This window comes from Osmerus mordax, chromosome 19 (genome assembly GCF_038355195.1).
Source record: "Osmerus mordax isolate fOsmMor3 chromosome 19, fOsmMor3.pri, whole genome shotgun sequence".
Lineage (NCBI taxonomy): Eukaryota > Metazoa > Chordata > Actinopteri > Osmeriformes > Osmeridae > Osmerus > Osmerus mordax.
The window spans coordinates 6881229-6904976 of record NC_090068.1 but is presented as its reverse complement, the minus strand read 5'-3'; the positions used below and the strand labels follow the sequence as shown (position 1 = coordinate 6904976).

The following is a 23748-nucleotide window of genomic DNA, read 5'->3' as shown; positions in this document are numbered from 1 at the left end:
GGGAAAGAAAGAGACTGTCACTTCCTCATCGGCCAAACACGCGATGCCATGGGGGGTTTTCTTTTCGTTTTCTGAAGCAGCACTGCGTGTGCGCGCGTGTGTCCAAAGGGGGAAGGGAGGGTGGATGGAGGGGCGCGTGTGCGTCTGTGTGTGTGCGCGCGTGCGGTGACTTGAAGCACTAGGCTGACGGTGGTGTGCAAGGAAGAGCTACGTGTCAAGTCGGGAGGGCGCCGTCTCCACCGCCGCACGCGCTCACGCGTTGCTCTCTTTCGCTGTGCTGTGGTTGTCTCTCTCTCTCTCCATCACGTGTGCCTGTCTCTCTCCTTACTCGCACGTCGACGTGACAAAGATTTCAACTGTGTCGTTCACATTGTTAAACCGCATCAGTTTGCCAATTACTGAGACAGTACTGTCTACTTTACCCGGTTTCGATTTTCGTTTGAATGTTGAATGCCTTGTTACGGTGCAAAGTTTACAAATATAGTGTTCACCACCATCTGCATCATGATCGTCACTATCACCATCGCCATCCCTTTCACCATCGCCATCCCTTTCACCATCGCCATCCCTTTCACCATCGCCATCCCTTTCACCATCGCCATCCCTTTCACCGCCACCGTCACTATTATCCTCACCACTATCAACAGCATGACCACCATCCAAATCCCCACCGGCCACCATCACGACCACCGCCGCCGGTTCTTTACCTTCACCGCCTCCACCCTTTCCTGCATTCACCTGGAGAGCTCCATGGTGTCCTTGGTGAGATAGACGATCCAGTAGACCAGGTTGAAGGCCCCGAACGACAGGGGGAAGAGGATGCGGGAGTACTTGTCGATGATGCTGGTGCCCGTCAGGACATTGTTGTCCGGCACCGCCGAGCCTTGCTGCAGGAAGGCCTGGGCGTTCACCGGAGGGTTGGGGAAAGTCTTGGCCGGCCGCTCGAACAGAGGGGCTGAGTTCATCCTCTTCTTCAGCACGCTGCTTGGGTCCAGCTGGGTGACCGCACGCGTGCGGAGGAGCAGGAGGGAGGGGGGAGGGAGGGGGGATGAGAGAGAAGGAGAGATGGGGTTGATGGAGAGAGGTTGTTAGTACAAGGACTGACTGAACACGGACATCGAGTCGAATCGATTCCTTTCATCGACGATATATATATCGCCGTATCCGCATTTACAATTATGTATACATGTGTGTGTGTGTGTGAGCGCGGGCCTGTGTGTGTTTACAGGGAATTCGCGCGCGCAGGCTGAACTGGCTCTCTTCCCAGCACCAGGTTGGAGCGGCAAATGTCAGCTGCCGAACTGCGCCACGGTTCCTCCGGAGGTGAGAAATCACACAGCGAGCGTGTGGCTCACACAACACTGTAATTCGGCAGCTATTTTTGAGAAATGACAACAGGCTTGGCTTCTTCCTGGCCAACTCCCAAAAGAATCAGCCAAGCCTGTTTTGTGCTGCTCTACATTTCAGCATACTGTCTCTCCAAACAAACAAGAGCACCAGCAGGCTGGATACTGTACTATCGGATTTTGTTTTGTCTTGGGAAGAGAGATACTGGATTTACAGTAAGGCCACAGATTTTGAGAATACGCAGGTTGTGCAATCAGTTTGAGCTTGTGTTTGGCTTGATCGCAACGGCAGGTGGAATCCAATTTGAACAGGTGAACAACGGTGAACCTGGCCTTCTGGTATACAGTTCAATAAACAAACAGGTGTAAAGTTGTGTTTTCAGCAGCATCTCAATATCATTCTACCAAAGGCCAAACAGACTCTCACCTAAGAAAATCCTTATAACAATAACGTGTTCATTTAGCAGACAATTTCATCCAAAGACACAGATAGAGTGGGATTTGAACCTGCGACCTCTTCATCTACAGTCATATATTCCATCACTGAGCAATACCTTAGACAATGACCTGGGGGATCCATATATTTGGCAGTGTTTGAACTGGGGACTGGTGAGGTGATCTGTGCTGTTGACAGCAGATGGTATGCTGAGATTCACCTCTCTGGGTAGAGCACAGCCTATCCTCCCACAACATGTTGAGGGTTTGGTACCACCCTCCTCCGAGTTGCAGTCTCTCTGTCAGAGCCTTCAAAGCCATCCCCTCTGTGTCCTTTCTTTCTTTCCCTCCCTCCCTCCCTCTCTCCCTCCCTCCCTCCCTCCCTCCCCGGCTCCAAGCCTCCTCGTGAGCTTGCAATGATCTGCCCGGATATTCCCTTAATCTATTCCGCTTACATAATCCGCAGCAGCGTCGTTCACGGACCCACTGGCTGTCTCCCCACGTCAAAGTGCTCTTCTTCTCACACACTGAGAAGCGTGGGGGGTGGGAGGGGGGGGGGGGGGGGGCGACACGGGAGGCCGGTGAAAGAGAAGCAGAACACTGTGGGTCTCTGTGTCAGCTTGTGGCCTGCGTGTCTGGACTCGTGTGTGCGTGTGCGTGTTTGTGTATGTGTGTGTGCGCGCGCGGGTATGTCCGCGTATGTGCTCATGTGCCCACGCGTGGGCACATGTATTCCTGTCTTGTGTGTACGCGTGCGGGAGTATATGTGCGCGAGTGTGGTTTAAGGTTACCGAGGTAACGTCCCCGTCGCTCCCCCCGGCGGCAGCTTCCTGGGCGGCGGCTTTCATGGCCGCCGCCTTGCGCAGCTCCCGGTTGGCCTGCAGCGTGGAGAAGTAGTTGACGGCCGCAAACTCGATGAGGGCGGAGAACACGAAGGCGAAGCAGACGGCGATGAACCAGTCCATGGCCGTGGCGTAGGAGACTTTGGGTAGAGAGTGGCGAGCGCTGATGCTCAGAGTGGTCATGGTCAGCACCGTGGTTATGCCTGTGTGTTGACATCATGCAAATATACAGGTTATATAGGTTGTGTACGGGTTAGTGAGTGAAAACCATGAGTTAAGGCATTGTTTTAATATTTTAAGTATTCTGTGGTAATGATTCTTCCTCGATTCCTTTGTTTCTATTGTGCTATCAAATCATTTTTGCATTGTTGCTTGGACTATTCCTAGTGTGGGTCTCACTATCCCCCACCAAAAGTTCCCTAAACTGTCTTCCTAAAAGACAACGACCGCTAACCCTTTCATTTGGTGGGTGGGGTATTTTACATGGTTCACTGGGAATAACAAATGGTAGGTTTGTTGCTCAGTCACTGGCAGTTTAATGTGATACTGGCTTGCATGTCATTGGATAGCTTTAGGGTAAATGGTTAAGGCTGTGTTCAGGCATGTCAGTTGGCCTCGAATGGTTTCTGTTGAACCCAATAGGTCGAATCAGATCATGCATTTCCAAGTATTTCTGCCATTACCCTTTCACAAGTAAGCACAATATCTTTGATTGGGTGGAGACACATTTTCAACTTTGAAAATCTTCATTTAGAAAGCACAGGCTCATATTCATTTAATTCAAAACATTATTATATATTGTGTCCGTAATTCATGTCTGGTTCATTCATGGGCATTGTCAATTTGTCTCGTGCAACAAAATCAACGAGATGCTGAAAAGGTACATTCAATAGAATATGAATTTAAATGCTTTATCTATTATCTAAGTCGCTTTGGATAAAAGCGTCTGCTAAATGCATACATGTAAATGTATCTATGCTAAATATTTTATTTAAAGGCTTATTGATGCCCACATCATTTGCCAAAGGGGCAGAACAATTAGCATTCTTGATGATTTATGTAATCTGCAGCTTAAAATTATAATTTGGGAAGTGTCAACAATGGGGGCATTAGGGCATGCGAGAGAGAGTCTCCTAGCCTATAAAGAGTTCGCTGATGAGCAAGTGATAAATGTCTAGCTTGCCAACGATGATAAACTGAGAGAAAATCTCACATGCATCCCTAAACAGAAGAATACACCGAAAGTCGAACAGATATATATGGTTAATCGCCTCACATCGAAACTTCCTACACAGGACAGAAGCTGGCGAAGAGAGGAGAAAGGAGGTGGATGGAGGATGTCATACCAGTCCCGACATTACCCAGGTGATCCCCATCGCTGATGGACATCCATGGGCCAACATGCATGGGGGAGACGGCGGCGATGATGAATGGGATGTGGGCTGGGATGAGCAGTCGGGTTTACTCTTGGGGCGTGAGGATGGATGAGCGGAGCACTGTGAATAATCAGGGACAGGAGAGCATGATGATGATGAAGGGGAGGGGAGTGAAAGAGGAAGCCGCACACACACTCCAGGATGGGCGGAGGCTTCACACGCGATGGGCGTTTACAGGGAACAGATGTCGGAGCCATTGTGAGGCCCAATCCCACATAACGAGTTCGTTCATTTCAGAACACATTTTCCACCCGCGGCTGTAGGAAAGCATGGGATCTTTGCCTACATCCCGTCTCGTTTTCCTAAGCAAATATCATAGGGGAGACCGGGTATTGAACACTTTCACTTTCAGCGAACCCATGTCACATCCACTCCTGGTCTCCCCTAATCAAGCAGCATCAATGAAACCCCATCACAAACACATGCAAAAACTGTGTGCGCCACTTGCAATACTCTGAGTGTGTTACAGTCAGCGTTTCTGAAAAGACAGAATGAAGCAGTAACCATCCTGCACCGAGCCACTTACAAAAGCTATTAATTCACACATTCGACTTGCCGTGTAATGGGCCATTAACAACTGTGGAGATCGGGTCCAGTGAGATTGCTCTCGCCCAGCTAAAATAGAAGAAATGGACCAATAGGCCACTGTGGTCTGTGCTCTTATCTTTCGTGTGAGGGAGGGAGGAACTTGTAGTGTCTAAGTGGATGAAATAATGTTGTTCAGCATCTCAACTCTGCTTCCACCAACTCCCCATTACAGTAACGAGACTCTCCCCACTGGCTGTCGACGCTGCCTGTCTTACTCAGCCACTTGATTGCAGTGTGTGGGGGGGGGGGTGGGGAGATGGACGTGAAAGTGTGTCAGGAAAATGGAGGAGGTCAAAGAAAGCGAGGGTGGGAGGCAAAGGGAGGCGGAAGTGGAGGAGAAAGCTGGAGAAATGGAGGAACGAAGAGCCCGAGGCATTTGTGTGCTTTTAAAAAAGGCAAAAAAAAGAAGAAGAAAAACGAGGCACAAATTAGGCCCCACTCAATTAAGCGTGTGAGCACTGCGCTCAGGGGACTTTCAGCTCTTAGCGGAGCGGGCAGAGTTGCCGTGGCGCCACGACAATGGCTAATGTGCTTTGATCAGCCTCTGTCTCACTCCACTTCCGCCCTATCTTCCCTCTTTCGTCCTCCACTCCGTCTGTCCTCCCTCAGTCTTTCATCAGTTTATCCGTCAGGGCATTTACCTCTCGGTTTTTATCTTGTAGCTCACTGTGTCTCCTATCACTGTTTCTGGTGTTCAACCAGTGCCAACATCAAATACATTCGACTTACGGAAGCAATTTAGGGTGCAATTTAGGGTGCAATTTAGGGTGCGCATTGGGAGTATAAACAAACTGTGTAAAGAATTAAGATAAAACCTCACCATCCTTGTATATTTTGGTTGAAATCCAATAAGCTTTATGCAACCGCTGCTGAAGAACAAACCAGCAGTTACTAAGACAGCACCGCACCAAACACCGACACATCGACTCTCTCCCTCTCTCTCTCTTTTCTGTTATCCCCTTCACCATGCAGAATGAAAACAGCAGGATGTGGGAGGTTAATGAGGATTCGCAGATGTGCGTTCCGCGTGGGGCCTGCAAAGTTGCAACACACACGGTAATGATTGGTAGCTATTCTTCCCTAAGAGTGGAGGGGTCTTGTCAGAACTCTGATAGCCTACCAAAGAGAAGATAGATGGGGACTGAAAAGAGGAAAGGGGTGTGGAGGAGAGGGAAGGAGGGGAGAAAGAGGATGGGAGGAGAGGAAAGGAGAAGAGAAGAGAGAGAAAGGAGATGGAATGAGAGGAGAGCCATAATCTACAAAGGGCAGCAGCTCCAGCTTGGCAAAAATGTTACTGAGACTAAATTGGAAATGGGAAAATCAAAAAGGAAGGCAATGGGAACTTAAGAGCTCTAACCTCCCCAGGCGAGAGAGAGCGATGTGTGGTAACTGTAGCGTGATGTAACATGAACTAGCGGAACCTGCGACTGCTCGGCAACTGTCCAAGTAAACAGACTCCCCCTCTGCTTTCCTGGTATGACCAATTTCAGAACAGGAGTTATTTACAATTAACTGTACTTGGCCAAGGTGGAGGATATGGAGATAATGAGTAAAAGCTGTTGTGGCTGTGACTTTGTTCTGCGCTAACAACGCTCCACCGAGTCGGACACTCCACACATTGCTGAAAACCTTCCGGCGTGTTCTGCCAAGGAACACCACTTAAGGACGAGGGGAAACTTTCCCCGCCTTGTCACACAAAGGCACAATATGGAAAGACATGCTGTGGGTGACGAATCGGTACATCCAGCTTGGTGGGAAAAAACGAAACGAGAATAATCCCAGCCCAATGTTCTTTCGCTTATGTCAGGACCCCTTGGTTTGACACTGTGAGATGTGAACATGGATGGGGGACGTGGAATGAGGGTGTGAGGTTTGAGGATACCAGAAGAGGCCTACCGAATACAGTTCGAGCAGGAACCGATTCCTTATTGATCCAAAAAGAGACCTGGGCAAGGATGACAGTCATGATACAGGGGATGTACGTCTGGATCAGGAAAAAGCCCATCTTCCTTTGCAGGTGGAAGTGAACCGTCATTATAACGTATTCACCTGTCGGGAAACAAAAATTGAACTTTGTTTTCCGTGGTCGAGTCGACAAATCAGTATTTTCACAGAATTTCACATACAACATGATTTCTGTGAACAGATATCAAAGAAACAGCAAGCTTTTCCAGGACATATGGCACGTACTGGGCGAGCATGACACACATGCAATGCTGCAAATTGAACACATCAAATAATTACGAATCAATTTGCACCATTCAGTTCATGTAGGAAGATAGACAGAGAGAGAGAGAGAGACAGAGAGAGAGAGACAGGGACAGACAGACAGAAGAGAGTTTTCAATTGAAACAATTCCAATAAAGACGTGGACCCACATCCAGTCCATGTGCACGCAGGCATCTTTCATACGATGATTGAGTTGGACAGTTCCTAAAGCTGTGTGGTTTTTCCTGCTTAGCTGTGTGCCGAGTCTGACTCGAATGCGATAACAGCCACGAGACGACCTATCTCTCTTACCTGTGTTGGATTTTAACCTCTCGCTGGACACAGTCTGACCTATCAGGTCGTACTGCAGTAAACTCGACGACTCCTGGGGGACCTCCACAGAAAACAGTGGGCCCTTCTTCCACGTGTAGACAATCTCGCTCATAGGGTAAGCATCTGGACAGCGGGGGCCGAGATAGACATGGTCAGTCTGTAATCGCTATCATGTAACCATCTGTCTGACCGGGGCTTATCGGAAAAAAACTACTTACAGCTCCCAAACTTCAGCGGGCAGGCGTGGCCATCCATGGGGAAATTCATCAGCCGCATTGGACACTCTGCGTTGATGGTCAGTCTGGGATTAAATCATGAATTTGACCAAATATTACAGCAGACACAAAGCCAATTTAGGGAGAGATACGTTGATGTAAATGCAGCCCCCCCTGCACCCCCCCCCCCCCCCCCCCCACCGTGTCATGCTAATACACCAGTGTTGCATTCACTCTTGTTGTGAAGCACTCAAGTAGGCCATCACGCCATTCCTTTAAGAACATATGCTTTCATGTCTGTGTTTATAATAGCTCCCTGTACAGCCCAAGGCTGTAGCGCTCAGGTCCTGGGCAGCTCCGAACATGTTCAGTGTAGCTCAGTAATACCTCATGGTGTAGAGGATGGTTCCATTCTGCATGATGCGAAACAGCTTGTTGGGAGTGGTCATGTTGTGAGAGATGGAACGCTTGCCATTCCGGAAGAAAGTGTCCGGCGTCCAGATCTTGCTGACCATGAGGTTGTTCAGCCGCAGGATCTCAATGGGGCCTTCGAATTTCAGCCGCTCGTCGATCCACGTTTGACGGAAAAATACATCCATCGTGTACTCCTGTGGGATGCCAGTTTGGGGAAATGAAATCTGAGGGCATGCATGGTCACATTTTCAGAATGATGATTCACAGTTGAGCTAAATACGCTTCATGGTCATTGTCCAGAGCGAATTCATTTGGTGCAATCATTGGTTGAAATAGTTGATGTGTTTGTGTATGTCATGGAAAACACTGTGCCTGTCTTAGTTTCGAACATTTTGTAACTGTGTAGCAGTTGTATGACTCAATCTGGAATGCTTTTAGATCAAATGAATGGCTTTGCTTCGCTGAAAATCCTCATCTGTCCCTGCCTATAGAATAGCAACTACGTGGCTTTACGTGGAGGCTGTATGGTGTGTAGGGAAATAGAACACTCAGCCGCTTCCCAACCCTCTCCGATAGGGATTGTCAACCAGATTAAAATCCCTAAGCTGGAATAATGACATCCTGCCCAAATGCCATAGTAATGAAGGATGGTCGAAAGAATATGACTTGTGACCGTGGACATATACAGTCGTGAATCCCACCCACTGTAGACACACACCCATGCAAGAATACTGTACTTTCACATATCTACTGTGTACACTACTAAAAGAAATATTTATATAAACAATATATATGCCATATATATATATGGCTCTAGAGTTCTGTGTTATGCAAGTGCATTACATACCATCTCAACATCTGACACAGGACCAAAGCTGGTGACAAAGATGTCTGTTTTGACCTCTGTGACTGGACCTAGAAATAAAAGTGTTGTTTTTGATACAAACAACAAACTTCCTCAAAAAGGTAGCAAGACATGTACACAGGATATACGTATTTATATTATAATGTACACTGTTAATATTTGCTTTCCATCTGATTAGCAATACCCATAGAGCTGGAGTTGAAAATTGCTCTACAGAACAATTCCAATCATTTTGCCTCAAACAGGTTGGATCATTGTTCGAAAGACTGAGTGGTCAGTGATTCATCTAATTGCTGAACACATGCACGCACTCGAGGGCAAATATTTCATGGTGAAATCAATTATATATTACAAAGACTTTCCAAGATGGGACACAGGCAAGTACCTAGAAAATTCGTGCCTCGAAACTGTTAGAACTAAAACTTTATTAAACTGACATTTTTTATTTCACATCTTAAAACAACCTGTTCGAAATAAATATGTGTAACTGTACCTCCAAATCCAGGTCGTAGCCTGTTGTCATAGCCATCTAGTAATCTATCCAATATGCGCGTTATGTTATCCAAATAAATATTCGCCTGTGGCGCTTGAGTTCCCCAAACATTGCTCACACTGTAAATGAAGAACATACAGAATGCCACCAGTGCGTCACTTGATAAAACTTGTTAAAATCGCAGTTTCACAAATCACAACGATCACCAACGTACAATAACGTGCGTAAAAGTCGAATAAAAAGAGTTGTATGTACTTACCAGGACAGAAATAAGCAAGTGAGAACGAGCGCCATGCCTCACCAAAACTCCACAGCCAAAAATCTCTGGTCAACTGTTATAATTTGCATATTCCATGATTGAGAAGCATATTCAGAACCGATCACAACAAGGCTTAGTGTGAAGCGCGAGGCATTTGCGCCAGTCCACTGTGACTTCACCAGTGCGGTTGCGCCTCATCTGACTCGCTCAGTTGAAAAACTAAAGAGTTTTACTGTAAGAGACTGTAGAGCAGGGACGGAGAGCAGGGACGGAGGGCATTGACAATAATCAAATAAGGCATTATGGGAGATTAGATGGGAGAAAGAAAGCCAGTGATAGTTTTGACAGGGAATTAGCAAAGACTCGTTTGGAGATTCGAAAAAGTCTAAAATATCCTGCAACAGATTTCACCAGAGGGTTTCGATGTATTTGTGAAAACTCTAAAGATTTAAATTATTATCCAAGTAAAAGACAGAGTTTGTCCATATTGCATGCTGACCTAGGTCACGACTAACTCTTCTTATTCCATTAGCTCTGACACACTTTTTACACCCAGCCAAACACACTGCAGCATGTGTCAACAAATAGAAATGATACTGTAGTAGTAGATAAAAGTGAACGGGTGTGAATCAGATTGCGGAGGTGGTGGTGGAGAGTGGGAGGGACATAGCGCACAATACTCTTCTACTGGTGGCTATATAACCTGAAACCTTTTTTTCTTACAAAACCCATCATCTGTTTTACTTCAATGCTAATTTGGTTGTGCTGTGCTCTAGAAGACTGCTGTCTTCAATCGGATAGCAGTTTACAATCTACATTAAAAGTAAATATGGGACATTTACTTGCAGATAAAGTACTTTTTGTAGTCAAATGTTGAGAACAGTCAAATTTAAACTCTCCCTTTATGTCTGGTCACATTATCTAGTGAATCTATAATACATTGGACCAAGATTAATGTAAAGTATATTCCTATGACAACTCAAAACAGTTGTAAATTAGTTATGTAACATAATATTACAATCCTGGAAGTATTGTACTGTAAATGTATCTTACATAATAATAATATATTCTTTTTTTTCTGACAATAAAGAACAGACAATAAAGATAAATTATCTCAATACACAAAGAACATCTTGAACACAACGACCAAATACACATCCAATAGAATCAGTGTCCTTTACTTGATACCGTACCGGTGTTCTACATAGGGATTACCAAACCGATTATGCTGCTTTAGTCTACTAGTACTATGTCTAGACATAGTTTTAGAACTAGTAGCATACTTAGTAATGGTAGCTATATCAGAAGCAACAGCTGAATCAACATCATAGTAAACATAATAGTATTACAGCGTGATGTCATTTACTCAGCTTTACGGCTGTCCGTCCATGAGCCAGGAGTCCTCTTAGAAAAAGGGCTTATTGCCGATTCTAGTGGCGGGAAGCTGTTTGGCATCCACATACAGTAATGCCACCATCGCCCTGACACAGACCCGGCCATTACTCTCTAATCCACCTCCATGGCAGCAAACTTTAAGCACCGTACAGTGGGCACAGGCATTATTCATCTCCCCTTTTATGAGGCATATCATCCATTAGGAGGCCTGGGGGGGGGCGGGTACATTCACATACAGTCAATAGAGGGGCTTCTAGCACACATCATTAAGGAGAAAGGGCGGGGGGGGGCTGTGTGGTCCCGTGTCTGAGTCGGGGGGTTGAGGCGTGATGGCCTGGCCTGGCTGAGCGACAGACAAATGGGTCTGATGAGTGTCCCAGAGTGCACTGAGGCAGAGACGGTTGCGAGGGACGCTGAGCTCCGCTGGTCTTCCGGAGCGTTGGCAATGGTCGTCAGGAAGCGCCAAACGGAACAAAGAGCCTCTGGAAGGCATTTTAGTGGCTCTGTTAAATAGTGTCCTTATTGCCAATTGCTTTGAGAGAACATAGTTTAATGTCTGACCTTCATGCAAGTTCATTATATTCAGTCTAAAGTGTTGCAATTAACACTGGCTCTCTGAGCAAATCACACAGATTAGGGACCGAACACAGATACAAATGTAACAGTATAAATGACTGTTATACAGTGCTCTTCAAAGTGTATGAGACTGGCCACTTACCTTCTACACCACTAATGTTTAGGCTGCCCAGGTCCACATCTGGGTTCTATGTACTTCTGCAATCTCTAAGGAAAGTCCTGGCCATGCTGCATTTCATCACCCAACACCAAGTATTTTGTGTTGGGTGTCTCTATTTGGTAATTATGCAGTGTTGCTATAAATATAACCCACCTCCTACAGAGGATGCTGTAGAAACAAATTGTATTATACAGTATCTATGGTAACAGATCTGCTTGCAGATCGTGATGTTTCAGTAGAGAAAGATTTTGTTTGTGACACTAATTAGTGGTAGAAATGCACCCAAAACTTCTTGTGCTGGAAACTTTTTAGGTGTTGACAGGAATGTGTGGTCAGTTGGGATGTCAGAACAATATTTATTTTTTGTCTCTCTGTTTCTCTCTCTCTTCTCTTTCTGTCGGTTTTCTCTCTCTCTTCTCCTCCTCCTCCCTCAAATAGACACATTATAATGAGTTGTCATCAACCTCTATGCCTCTGGGTTTGAATCCTACGACAGATTAAAAGACTGACGTCTGACGACACTCCTGTGTAAACTTCAGCACCATGGACAGCGTTTTCACTTCAGCACCATGGACAGCGTCCAATGGTCGCCCAGGCAACACAGAACTGAGCACAATTCTGTTTAAGTGCGTCTGCTTTAAATCAAAACTTCAAAAACGGTTAAAGCCGAACCTACACTTGACCACCCATTACATAATCACATAAATTGTACGTCCGCGTTGCTCTTAACACAATATGTAGACACACTGCAGAGCCATAAATATGATTCTCCTCCTACAGCAGGTGTAGGAATAGCTATATAATACAGTCTCTATGGTAACCGCTCCTAGTTACCAAAAAAAAAAAACTTGGTGTCAAGTCAAAGTCAGCAAGGCTGCCTGCAGCGGTGGTTCTGGGCTCCTCTGTGTTCATCTTAGCAGGCGGAGGGCAGAGCCATGAGATCAGCCACAATGAACCCCTAGAACAGCGCCCAGAGAGATAACCCTCACGTGATGCTGGGTTACCCAAAACAAATAACTCATATATCTCAGTCAAATGCGAGTACGTAGGGAACACTGGCAAAAACAATAAACTAAATACAGAACAAACAGTAAAGTACCATCTGTCATAACATGCTAACCTTGAAGGGAAGCCAAGTAACCAAAAGGCAGTTTTTTGGCAGGATAACTCAGGTGATTCCTCCCAACTGTGGCTAAAGCTGACACTCACCCTGAGTCCTCTGACAGGGTTGGCATCCATGTCCATCGTCTGCTGGTGCTGAAGGGCGTTGTCACCTTGAGCTGACGCAGGTGGCGCCCCCTGTTGAGTGAGAGGGCCAGCAAGCCAAAGGAGTCAGTGGTCTCTGTTGTCTGCACATCTGAGGTGTTCTGAGGAGACAGCGTTGGTTCCTAAAAAACACCAACCACAGATACGGTACAAACAAGCCTTGTAGCAGATGGTTGAGGTGTAACATACAGGTGAATTATTATTGAAACGTAGACATGGTTTTTTTCCACGATATTTGACCAGAGTCTGTGTCCAGTATAGCAGACAGAACTAGAAAACGTTCTGAACAGAGACAATACAAGTGATATTCATATATACAAGATATGGCTTGAAAATCGTCTTTCCATGTGTCTGAATGTGCTCAGGACCTGCACAGCTAAGTGTCTGCTCTCATTGGCCAAGCTCTCTGGTTTCTTCTCGCCACATCTCATGTCGTTGATACTTTTGCTACCTTTGAATGTTTGATGTTTCTGGAATACAAGTTTAGTTGTTTGTTTTCATATCCTTAGCTAACTATAACCATTATTTATAACCACATTTGCCGCATTGAGACTTACCAAACATTTTCCCAACGTGGTAAGTCCCAACATGGATAGAAAAATTACTTTTCAAATGGTATTCTGTTACTGGCAAATAGAACATTGTCGAGTGCCAAAGTCATGGCAGATGATGAGCTGTGATGTGTTATCGGTGTACACAGATTCTCTCCACACACAGCCCAGACAGACCCCTTCATCAGGGCCCTGGACTCCAGCAAACAAGCCCTGGTTTACGGAGATGACCACACACAAACACCGCTGCATTAGACAGCAGTCAGTATATACAGAGAGCACCTCTTTAACAGCATGTCGGGACAAAGTGGGCAAATGTGTTTGATTGTGAAGAGTGAGCAATATGTCGCTCGTCATTATCCCAGAACTATGTTGAAATAGAGAAAGGCTGACCTTGAGGAGGAAAGAGCCACTCTGCAGAATAAACCAAATCAACAGTTTACAAGCTCTCTCTTGGAAGTCGCTTTGGATAAAAGCGTCTGCTAAATGAATAAATGTAAATGTACTCATTTAGCAGACGCTCTTATCCAGAGCGACTTCCAGTAAGTACAGGGACATTCTCCCCAAGGCAAGTAGGGTGAAGTGCCTTGCCCAAGGACAGAACGTCATTTGGCACCGCCGGGAATCGAACTGGCAACCTTCAGATTACTAGCCCGCTTCCCTAACCGCTCAGCCACCTGACTCCCTACAGTTGAACATTGGAGGTCAGTTCTTAGGAGTGCTACATCAAATAAGCCTTGCTTAAACGGCTACTGTAGACACAGGGTCCACGGGGCAAAAGCAATCAACATCTAAGTTAATTAATGTGTGAAAGAGGGAATTTATTTATTTATGCATGAATAAATAGCTAGGTAGATGGGTGAAGGGATAGAAGGATGGACGAATGGACAGATGGATGGATAGAAAGATGGCAAGATGGATGGATGAATGGTAAAGCTGAGTTATCAACAAATGGAATATTTGAAAGCTCCATCAAAAGCTATGCAGATTAAATGTGAACTGTTAAAGTCTCTTTTGGGGAATTTTGTGAGACAAATCCTAACCCTTCAATTGGCAGATCAAACCACATGCCACCAAATAAAATGTAATCATGAGTAGCCTAAACAGTATGAAGTAGACATGTCACCACAGAGGCATTAAGTATTTGAGATTCCCCCAAAACAAACTTGTTTCACTTAAGAACGAGCTCTACTCTAGGCTTGTGTGTCAATGAATAAGAAAAACATTCACTTATCAGTTATTTTTACTGTCCACCAGAAACCTCCCTTGTGCTCCGCCCTTTTCCAAGTATAATGTTCAACGACCCACTCTATGGGTGTTCACTTTAATGCAGTAGCTCACGACCTGTTCGGAAGTGGGCAGAACATCAAATGCGTTGGCTTTGAGATGCGTAGGATGTACTGTACAGCACATCTCTGTGGGTTCTGTATGTCCTATGTGAACATAGTTCGCTCATGCGCTCATCATGAATGTACTTTTACTCATTAGTCGTGCGCGTTTGCGCACAAAGTCATCAAAGGCGGAAAAACGTGGGATGGTTGATGTGCAATTGATAAATAAATTGGGAGACAGAGATGGGGATTAATTAAATAGCAGGTGTATTAGAATGCATTCGTTTACTGGTCTGTGGTTGGTTGCAGTTTCTCAAGATGCACCACCGACTTGAGAAAACGAGTAAAACACTCGCTTTCTTCGCTCGTTGCTCCTCGAAACACCCTCACAGTAACCCACGCGCATCCTTTCTACTACTTTACACGCTCTCTCTCTCCCTCTCTCCCTCCCTCCCCTCTCTCTCTCTCTCTCTCTCTCTCTCTCTCTCTCTCTCTCTCTCTCTCTCTCTCTCTCACACACACACACATTACGGCCAAGGAAATAAGTATTCATGAAAATGTTAGGCTATATTTGACGAAGCATATAACACGTTTCTGCTTCTTGCTCATGCCAGAAGATATTTATAAAAATCGCCAAATTACGTTTTACTCCAAACATTTACTCAAATTAAATAATTAATAAGAAATGTTGTGGTTTGAACGTTAAGGTTCACACTTTTTCAATGCCATGAATGGAACGAGACCTTTGTTTGCCTCTCACCAACTTGTTTGCTCCGCTTTCCCCTTTAAATTTCCTCTGTGGCTGGGAAATTGCTCTACCACCACCAGCATCAGCAGCCGCGGCTCCTTGATGTTGTGGTAGAGTATGCGCATGCGCCCCACATTGGAATTACTGCACTGGCCAGAATAAGTTGGTTCTCGTCTGCCTTCACTGAAATTCAAAATCATATCAAAACTATGGCGGTGTTGAGAATAAGAAAAATGAGATGCTTTGGTGTCTGGACATTTCCCCTAATAGTGGCCGTGGTCTGTACGCAAAGGTAAGTGGCCGGCGTGGACGCTCATCACTTTACCTGACTGTGTTGCACATTGTAGAAAACACTTAAAATACTACTGAGATCAGACACCTTTACATCTAAGATGTTTTCTGCTTCTTTCTTTAGTGTCAATGACCCTAGCAATATGTCATTGGTAAAGGAAACAGTTGATAGACTGCTGAAAGGATATGACATTCGCTTGAGGCCAGATTTCGGAGGTAATTGAAATAATTTTCTAACACGAACTGTAATGGACTGCTTTGTCATCAGCCGTATAACACAAACAGTTGTTGCTTTAATTGGTCTGATCGCAGGAATCCCTGGGTCTCAAGGTTTTTGAAAGTAAAAGGCACAAACCATCGGCTCTCCCAGGTAGCCTAGCCTCATAGATTAATCGGGCCACTTCGTTCCACATGTGTTAAACAACACGGATTATGACCACTTTCCAACAAACCAAGGGCAGGTTTTTTGTACTCATATACAGCCATAATACAATGCAACTGTATTATAGCCTACTACAAATACAAGCTTAAGGCAATGTGAGGAATTTCTGTCCACCTGCGCCGATTTTGTTGGATAAATGTGTAAAAGCTACATGGTGCTTTGTCTTGAATGGTTAACAATAGCCTACAAACTGTTTAAATGTAGTCTGTTAGCACGCTGTACAATTTTCTCGGGAGATCTTCAGTTAAATGAACACCATTGTGCGTCGCGATTAACATTTTGGGGAATTCCGCGCGCACCTAAATCCAAAGCAACACTTCAGCGTGTTATCTGGCTGATTATTAGTTTCTAAATGTTTACTACTGTGCCATGATGCAGACAATAAAGCTATTTTAAGTCGTAGATATTCGACTCCTTTCATACATTTTAGAACACAACAGAAACACACATTTGACCCGCTTTTTATTTTAGTCCGTTCTGATGTTTTTTCGCAGGTCCGCCTGTGGGAGTGGGGATGAACATAGACATAGCAAGCATAGACATGGTATCAGAAGTCAATATGGTAAGTATTCAATTATCACCCCCTTCCTAATCATTCGTGAGCATTGTGATCTGTGGTCCTAAACAGTAGCCTTGCTTATCCCTCCTGGGGAACCCCCTGGTTACCACAAATATACCACGCTCAGTACATTCGCTGGACTGTCCCTTTCATTGATCATAGCGCTGCCATTTAACCGATTCTTAATGTTTGGAGAGGGAGGTCAGTTAAGTCAGAAAATAGAATACGACTTACCAAACCAATGACAACTGAGAGTGTAAATCATATTTCTTGTTATCTCTCATGTTTTTCATATCTAAACGTCGTTGATATATGAACAATGAATTCTCATTTAATTCTCAAAGGTTTTTGGAATTCATTTCCAGACGGCCCAGCAGCATTCCGGCAGCGTTACAGCATGACACAGATCATGAGATCACAACTCAAGAGATACACATGAGAGTCGGTAACCTGTTTGCTAATGAGACTCAGACATGCATGAATTGTCTTAAACAGTTTTAGAAACACTAGTTGGGTGGAAATACTAATTCTGGAGGAACTTCTTGAGTGCTACAAAGTTTTACTTCATGCAAGAGCATCCCCTAGTGATGTGCTTTGTGAACTGCATGCCAGTGAAGGACACAATCTCTATGTGAAAGATAAGGTCAACCTCCCCATCAACCCTTGTGATGGAATTTGGGACAACATCATTATGTTTTCAGTAGTGCATTGCTTATAAACTGTTGGCTGCAGGTGTGTTCATTGTGAGATATTCTTCTGCTCCAATGGGTTTGCAGTCAGGCTTGTTGCTTTGAAGGGATTGTGCTTAGTAGTTACTAATTGTATGTTGTCAGTGAGCAATTATGGTGGTATTTCTAACACCAGCACCCAAAATCTCTGGATTTGTCATGGTGGTGTTTCAAATTACCATGCAGGGCACATAGTTATTGGATCAGAAATAGATCAGTTGCTGCTCATATAAACACCCCCCTCGCCTTCCATGCATTACAGTTTTTCTGACACACACACACACACACACAAATCACTGGTCTAGTGCCCCCTCCACACTAAAACTGGCCTGGCTCTGAGACTTGAATGCGCTCATCCGTATTAAAGACTTTTCTCCGAGTAACCAAGGCAAGGGACTAAAGCAACGCACCAGGCACTCAGACTCCCATCACTCCCCCACCCCCCTGCTCCTCCCAGCCCCTGGCCCCCTCCCACCTGGGGTTCAGGACTGCCATCTGATGGGCGTTGCTTCAAAATCCTGTTTGTCTGATTGACCAAAAGTTATCCTTGGTAGATTTAGCATCTTATGTTCAGCCTCCTAATTAAAGGGACCGATACGTGCTTTTAGTTGGCTGAACGGCACTCCTTTAGAAGCACCTGGGATGTTGTTTTAGATAATGATGGATTTTACCTTCAACGCTCTGTACACATTTGCTCAGGGATCTTTACTAAGTGGTTATTCACACAGCTGAAGCGGGGGTAAACACGGAGAATGTGTGTTTGACCGGGCCTTCAGATCTCCACTGGATCATTACCTTCACATTGCACCATAGGGGTGGTGTGGTGCCTACTACATCTCCCATCAGGCCCTCTCCAGCTGTGATAAGAGAAATCAAAACATCGAGGCATGTTTTCTTTGATCAAACTCTTAGAGCGTCTCGGTAATTCTGTCCCTGAAGCCCATCTCCCACACCAACGAGATGTTTGACCTGCTCACCTCGCTTGACCAGCAAGGGGCCAGGCCTGTAGAGGGTAGGGCCACTTTGATCTCCCGTCTCCTCGATCTGCCAGGCTCTCTTCAGATCACAGACGGGAGCATCGCTTTCTTCTCCACATGTCCAATCATATGAGCCTAGCAGGGGCTGGGGCTCCGGCTAAAACAGATTGAAGTTACAGCTGTGTTTCCCCTGTGGGGTTACTGCCGAACTGGAGCCCGAGTAAAGGTCTTATTAACTGGTTGTCCTCTCCATGGACCTCGGTGTTTAGACCTTACTAGCCTGGATCATGTAAACACATGGTCGAGGATTCTCAACGGCTCCAGAGGGTGTTGGTTCCGGAAATCCGTCCGCGCTTGTTGAGGTCGTTATACCTACTTCGCCGACGCCCATCTGTGCTGCGTTGTCTTCCCACACAGCCAGGCATACGGAAGTGGACCTGAGTAGACTGGCGCAGGTGTTGTGCTTGAATCCACACTCCACGGACTGTTTGCTGAGCCTCAAGACCCGCTACCCAGCCTGGGGAGGAGAGCAAAAGGTCAGATGTAAGGCTGGGCCACGGCAGGCTTTTAGGGTCAGTCCGGGCTTGCCTCAGTGCGTGCGTGTGTGTGGGTGTGTGTGTGTGCACGTGCCTGTGTGTGTGTGTGTGCGCTTGAGGAAGTTTGCTGACATTAACAGGCTGCCATTTGGAGAGGCGGCATCTGTAACGTTGGAGGGAAGGTCACGCACCTCATGCTACTGGAGCTTCACATGACTCATCCGCAGACACACAGAGGAAGGGGCTCGGGCAGCATACAACTGAAACAGGGTACCCAGTACCGTGGAGGACGAGTGTCGAGGCGAACCCGTAGCTCGTGAATGGGAGAAAGGGAATCGTCGTTGGATGCCTCTTTGCCTTTCTTCATTGCTTTGCTGCGTGTTTCTCTGCTTTTGTCTGTCGCTTTCTTTCTTTCGTTCTCTGTCTTCCTTGCCATTGTCATCCCATGCCTATTGACATCCGGTCCCTTTCCTCAACCCCCTGCCCAGCCCTGTGGCTACCTCTGCTTATACTGACATTTACCAACTGACCCAAGTTGAACACTGGATGTTGGTGTTTCAACACCCACTGACACTTCCCTGCTGTGTGACTATGTTTAGCCTGTGTTCTGCACCTCTCTTTCACCAACCGTCTCTGGAGGAGGGGATCCCTCACCGAATTGCTCCTCCCAAGGTTTCTTCCATTTTATCTCCTCTCGTGAGTTTTTCTGGGAGTTTTTCCTTGTCTTCCTTGAGGGTTTAGGTTGGTTGAGGGGCAGTTCTATGGGCGTATGTGAAGCCCTCTGTGACATTGCTTGTAAAAAGGGCTATACAAATACGATTTGATTTGATCCGCGCCATTGCCAACAGTGTGCTCTGGGGGCGAGGCACTGTGAGGTAAGGATGAGCTCAACTTCTCATCCCTGTCTAAAAACCCTGAAATACTATTATTGATGCAGACAAAGGTCAAGAGGAGCTTATTGATTGGAGAGGAAGGTGCTTAGAATGCAGAGCCCTCCATTTTAGAAGAGAGCACATTCCACTTCCAGCAGCTCAGGAGATCAAGATATCACTGTGAAATGTCGTGGAAAACACAGAGACTGCACTGGACCAGGGAAGCCCACATACTGTACAGCGTAGAGGCAGTTTAACAACACATTATCTCCACTGTACGTCGGTTGATATGAAGGGATATTTCCTTATTCTGTGGAAATAGTTTCCTTTTCATATCTTGTGATGCGACTTGGGGACAAAGGCCATTGATTGAATGGACTTAGCGTCTTTGGATGGCGTTTTGTTAAGCCAGGAGTCAGGAGATGAAAGTCTGTCGATATGTTTATACGGCATTTATAATCTCTCGTCTGAACCTGAGTGCTTTAAAACGACATTAACTCCCCATCTGCGAACGCCGTCTGAATCTATTTCCCGGCATCTCCCTGGAAGGCACGCCAAGGGCGGAACTGCAGCAGAACTGATGGGTGGCGGGTCAATATTCAGGAAGTAGGAGTGAAACGGCTTGATATGCGATGGATAAGACAGGCATGGTTTAAGAGGCTTCTGAGCACCAGGTTAGGAGACTCCCGGGGAACGGCCAACACCTGAACCACGAACGAGAAAACCTCTGGAGTTACAGGAACAGAGGCTTCAACTCACTTGAGAAGCGTTCCCACTTGTGACGTCATAAGCCTAGAAGTCACGTGACCGCGTTAAGTCCGTTGTGGATGGCGAGCCATAAAGTGCAGGCGTCTTCGGGACCCAGCGTGTTTGTTGTTGTGTTTGTCACACTGGCCCTGCGGCGCGTGGGGTGACACAGGTGACAGGGTGTTATAGTAACCTTTCAGGAATGTCCAGTGGCTGGAGCCTATGTGGATGTCAGGATGTCTCAGTGTTGTGCTGGTGAGGGGGGCTGGTAGTCTGGGTCGCTCTCCGGTCCTCTAAACCCTCCCCTGGTCTCCACTCGGGATTAGTCATCAAACCCCAAATGGGAAATTTGCCTCCTGGGGGGAATGACTGTTTGTGTTACGTAATGAAAGCAAACGGAGAGAGAGAGAGACAGAGAGAGACAGGCAGAGAGAGAGATAGCCAGAGGAGCTGTCTCAGATTAGAGTACTGTGGTGGGGGGGCATAGTACATGGAAACGAGTGTTTTCAACGAGACGCGTTTGACTGGAGGAATAATGGTTGTATGCAGGCCAAGGGCTGCTCTTTTTTGCCTGACTACTTCACTTCTTTGTCTTTGTGGTTGTCCTGGATTTAATTGTAAAGCTGCCAGTTGTCTAATATGAGCAGCAGCAAACAGTATACGGTTACTCTTCTCAATAATGTACACACTGTTGCAGTACATTTCAATTCAGTGGTAGCGATTAATGGGATCCATAACTGACATATTTAACAAGGCATTTGACCTTGAATTCACAGCTATCAAAAACAGTGGACCTTTTCATGAAATATTGAATCCGTTTTGATCATTTCCCCCTTTTTTTTTTTATTACGTGGGTTTTTGGGTCAGAGTTCAATGCACGGGTCTCCTGCATCGCAATGATTTCAAGTTCAGTTGACTGAACCGGTAACGCCGCCTCGGGTCCCTTTAACTCACAAATCGCTTTACCTGAGGTCTGTTTTTCCTGCCTCTTCCACCTGAAGACTTCAGGGGAAACCACAAGGGAGGTCTACACATACTGACTTTGTATACATTACATGTGGTTGGGTCATGCATCATTCAGGACGAAACAGCTTGTGGCATTGGGATCAGCAGTGGGATTTACTGGAGAGAGATTGTGTGGGCAGAGAGTGGCAGCTAAACAACCAGCCGTACTGCATCCTGCATTATTCATCACTTATTGTTGGTATACCTCCCTGTGAGGTTGGTAATCTATTTAAGTTCCAGTAGAATGCTTGAGATTACATTGAGGGACACATTCTAAGTGGGTTTTTATTATGCCAATCCAGTTTAAATGTAATTAAGACCAGACAGACTATTGTTGACTGTGCAACCAATTAGCAATGTCGACAATAATGATGAACACAGTCATGATGAGCATGATGGTGATGATGATGATGGGGAGGATGAATCCTTTGTCATGCCTTATGACACAAATACAGTAGTGGGTTTGTTAGTGACTGGTGGAAGCAATCACTTTTAAATAATTACGCAATCAATTGCACAGTACCCTCGTACGCAATTAAATGCTTATGACAGACATTTAGAAATTCAGATAAAGTTTAATACAGGACGGGTATTCCCTAACCAATGAAACCACCTGAAACAAAAATAATTGTCTTTCAATATTATACCCGCTGTGATACCCCCAGTGTAACTGTTACTGAATATGGCTGGTTAGGAATTGTGAAATACAGTGATATACTGTACACTAAGTTATAGTACAGTAATATTTTAGCTGCTTAGTACAACCCACTGGACCATCACCAATATTTTTATTGAAAATTTATTTCAAAAGGGAATTGAGGAGTGAATCAGGTTTGCTGACAAGTACATAACTTGAGCGTACAGAGACTCGTTAGGGCTGGTCCATAGTCCCAGACTAGTTATTACCAACTTATTGGTTTCTGCTCCCATTGGGTTTATAATATGAGGTCTGGGATATGAGAATCGTCACCACAAAACCAATGTATGCTTCATTTATTTATTTAGCAATTGAGTTTATTTAGGGCACCCACCAGTGTATGTCAGCTCTTTGATTCCAAAAATATGACACGATATGGAAGCTCAATTGAATGAATGGCATGTGAGACGCTGTGCACGCCCCAGTATCCCACTACACCGGGAGTGAGTGTGAACAAGGCACCCTGGGGTTTCCTCGTGACTAGCTGCTGAAGATAGCCACGCTCCGGTCAGTTCCTTTGTAACTAAACTCACCAATTTGATATTATCCCTTCTTTTTTTCGACGTTCATGTGCTTTCTGATGAAATTGGATGGGATTTGTATCCCTCATGCACAACAAGTATTGATCCCTTCAACCCTTAAAGTGAGAGTATCACGGTGATAGTACCTTGGATAGTCACTCATATGTCAACAACTTCTTCAAAACGGATTTACCACCAAAAGACATACTTTTGCCGGTCAGAGTTGTCCGAGTCAAGACAGGGATTTATGAGTTTAGCTGTGTGGGAGTATTAACCATAGGGGTTTGCAAGCAAATCTTCCCATTTCTTAGTATTCAGTATTCACTGCGGTTCAACTGTTTCTGTAAGTGCTGAAAGATCTCAAAATGTAAACTTACGTGAGGACTTGAATGTGTGGGGACTTATACATTAACTCAAATTTGAAACGTATTGTTCACAGGTAAAGGAAAGCGTGACAGATTTAATCATACAAGAAATGATTCATGTTAGCAGCATTGACCATACAGTTTCGTTCTCTTTCTTACATGTCATGATACAACATCCTCTATTACACCAGTGACTCACAGCATCTTTGGGCAGCCTTGAGGATACGTTTTAGTCAATAGGAATTGACATGATGCCATGAAAAGCTTTCATATCCACCATCTCTTATTCCAGCAGCTTTGATTGAAAAGTTTCTTTACTGTACCTACACACACCCCCATTATTGATTATGTTTTATGAAACAGCCTGTTTCATTTAGTGCACTTGTGGTTTTGGATTCAATCATTCGTTGAGGCTTCGCATTATTCAAGGGACAGTAGGCTGTAGTAACTGTGCCTGAGGTCAATATTCGTTGTCCCCACTGGCTTGTTTAATAATACCGAAAACTCTCGCTTCCCGGTTTCGTTTCGATTGCCAATAACAAGTCTA

At 45.4% G+C, this 23748-nt stretch overlaps 2 protein-coding genes across 3 annotated transcripts in view; one reads left to right on the top strand and one right to left on the bottom strand.

Moving 5' to 3' along the window:
* Positions 1-734: 734 nt before the first annotated feature.
* On the bottom strand, positions 735-9523 carry gabra6b (gamma-aminobutyric acid type A receptor subunit alpha6b). Its single transcript, XM_067256794.1, is given in 9 exon segments — positions 735-995; positions 2573-2826; positions 6544-6696; positions 7168-7311; positions 7407-7489; positions 7791-8011; positions 8665-8732; positions 9176-9300; positions 9435-9523. Coding segments are annotated over 9 exon segments (1398 nt in total).
* Positions 9524-15619: 6096 nt separating this feature from the next.
* LOC136962943 (gamma-aminobutyric acid receptor subunit beta-2) overlaps positions 15620-23748 on the top strand; it is a 37878-nt gene continuing 29749 nt past the window's right edge. For both annotated transcript variants that reach the window (XM_067256875.1, XM_067256876.1), the window contains exons 1-3: positions 15620-15753; positions 15877-15968; positions 16689-16756. In XM_067256875.1, the coding sequence (XP_067112976.1) occupies positions 15671-15753; positions 15877-15968; positions 16689-16756 (243 nt within the window). In that variant the 5' untranslated portion in view covers positions 15620-15670. The remainder of the gene's footprint in view (positions 15754-15876; positions 15969-16688; positions 16757-23748) is intronic.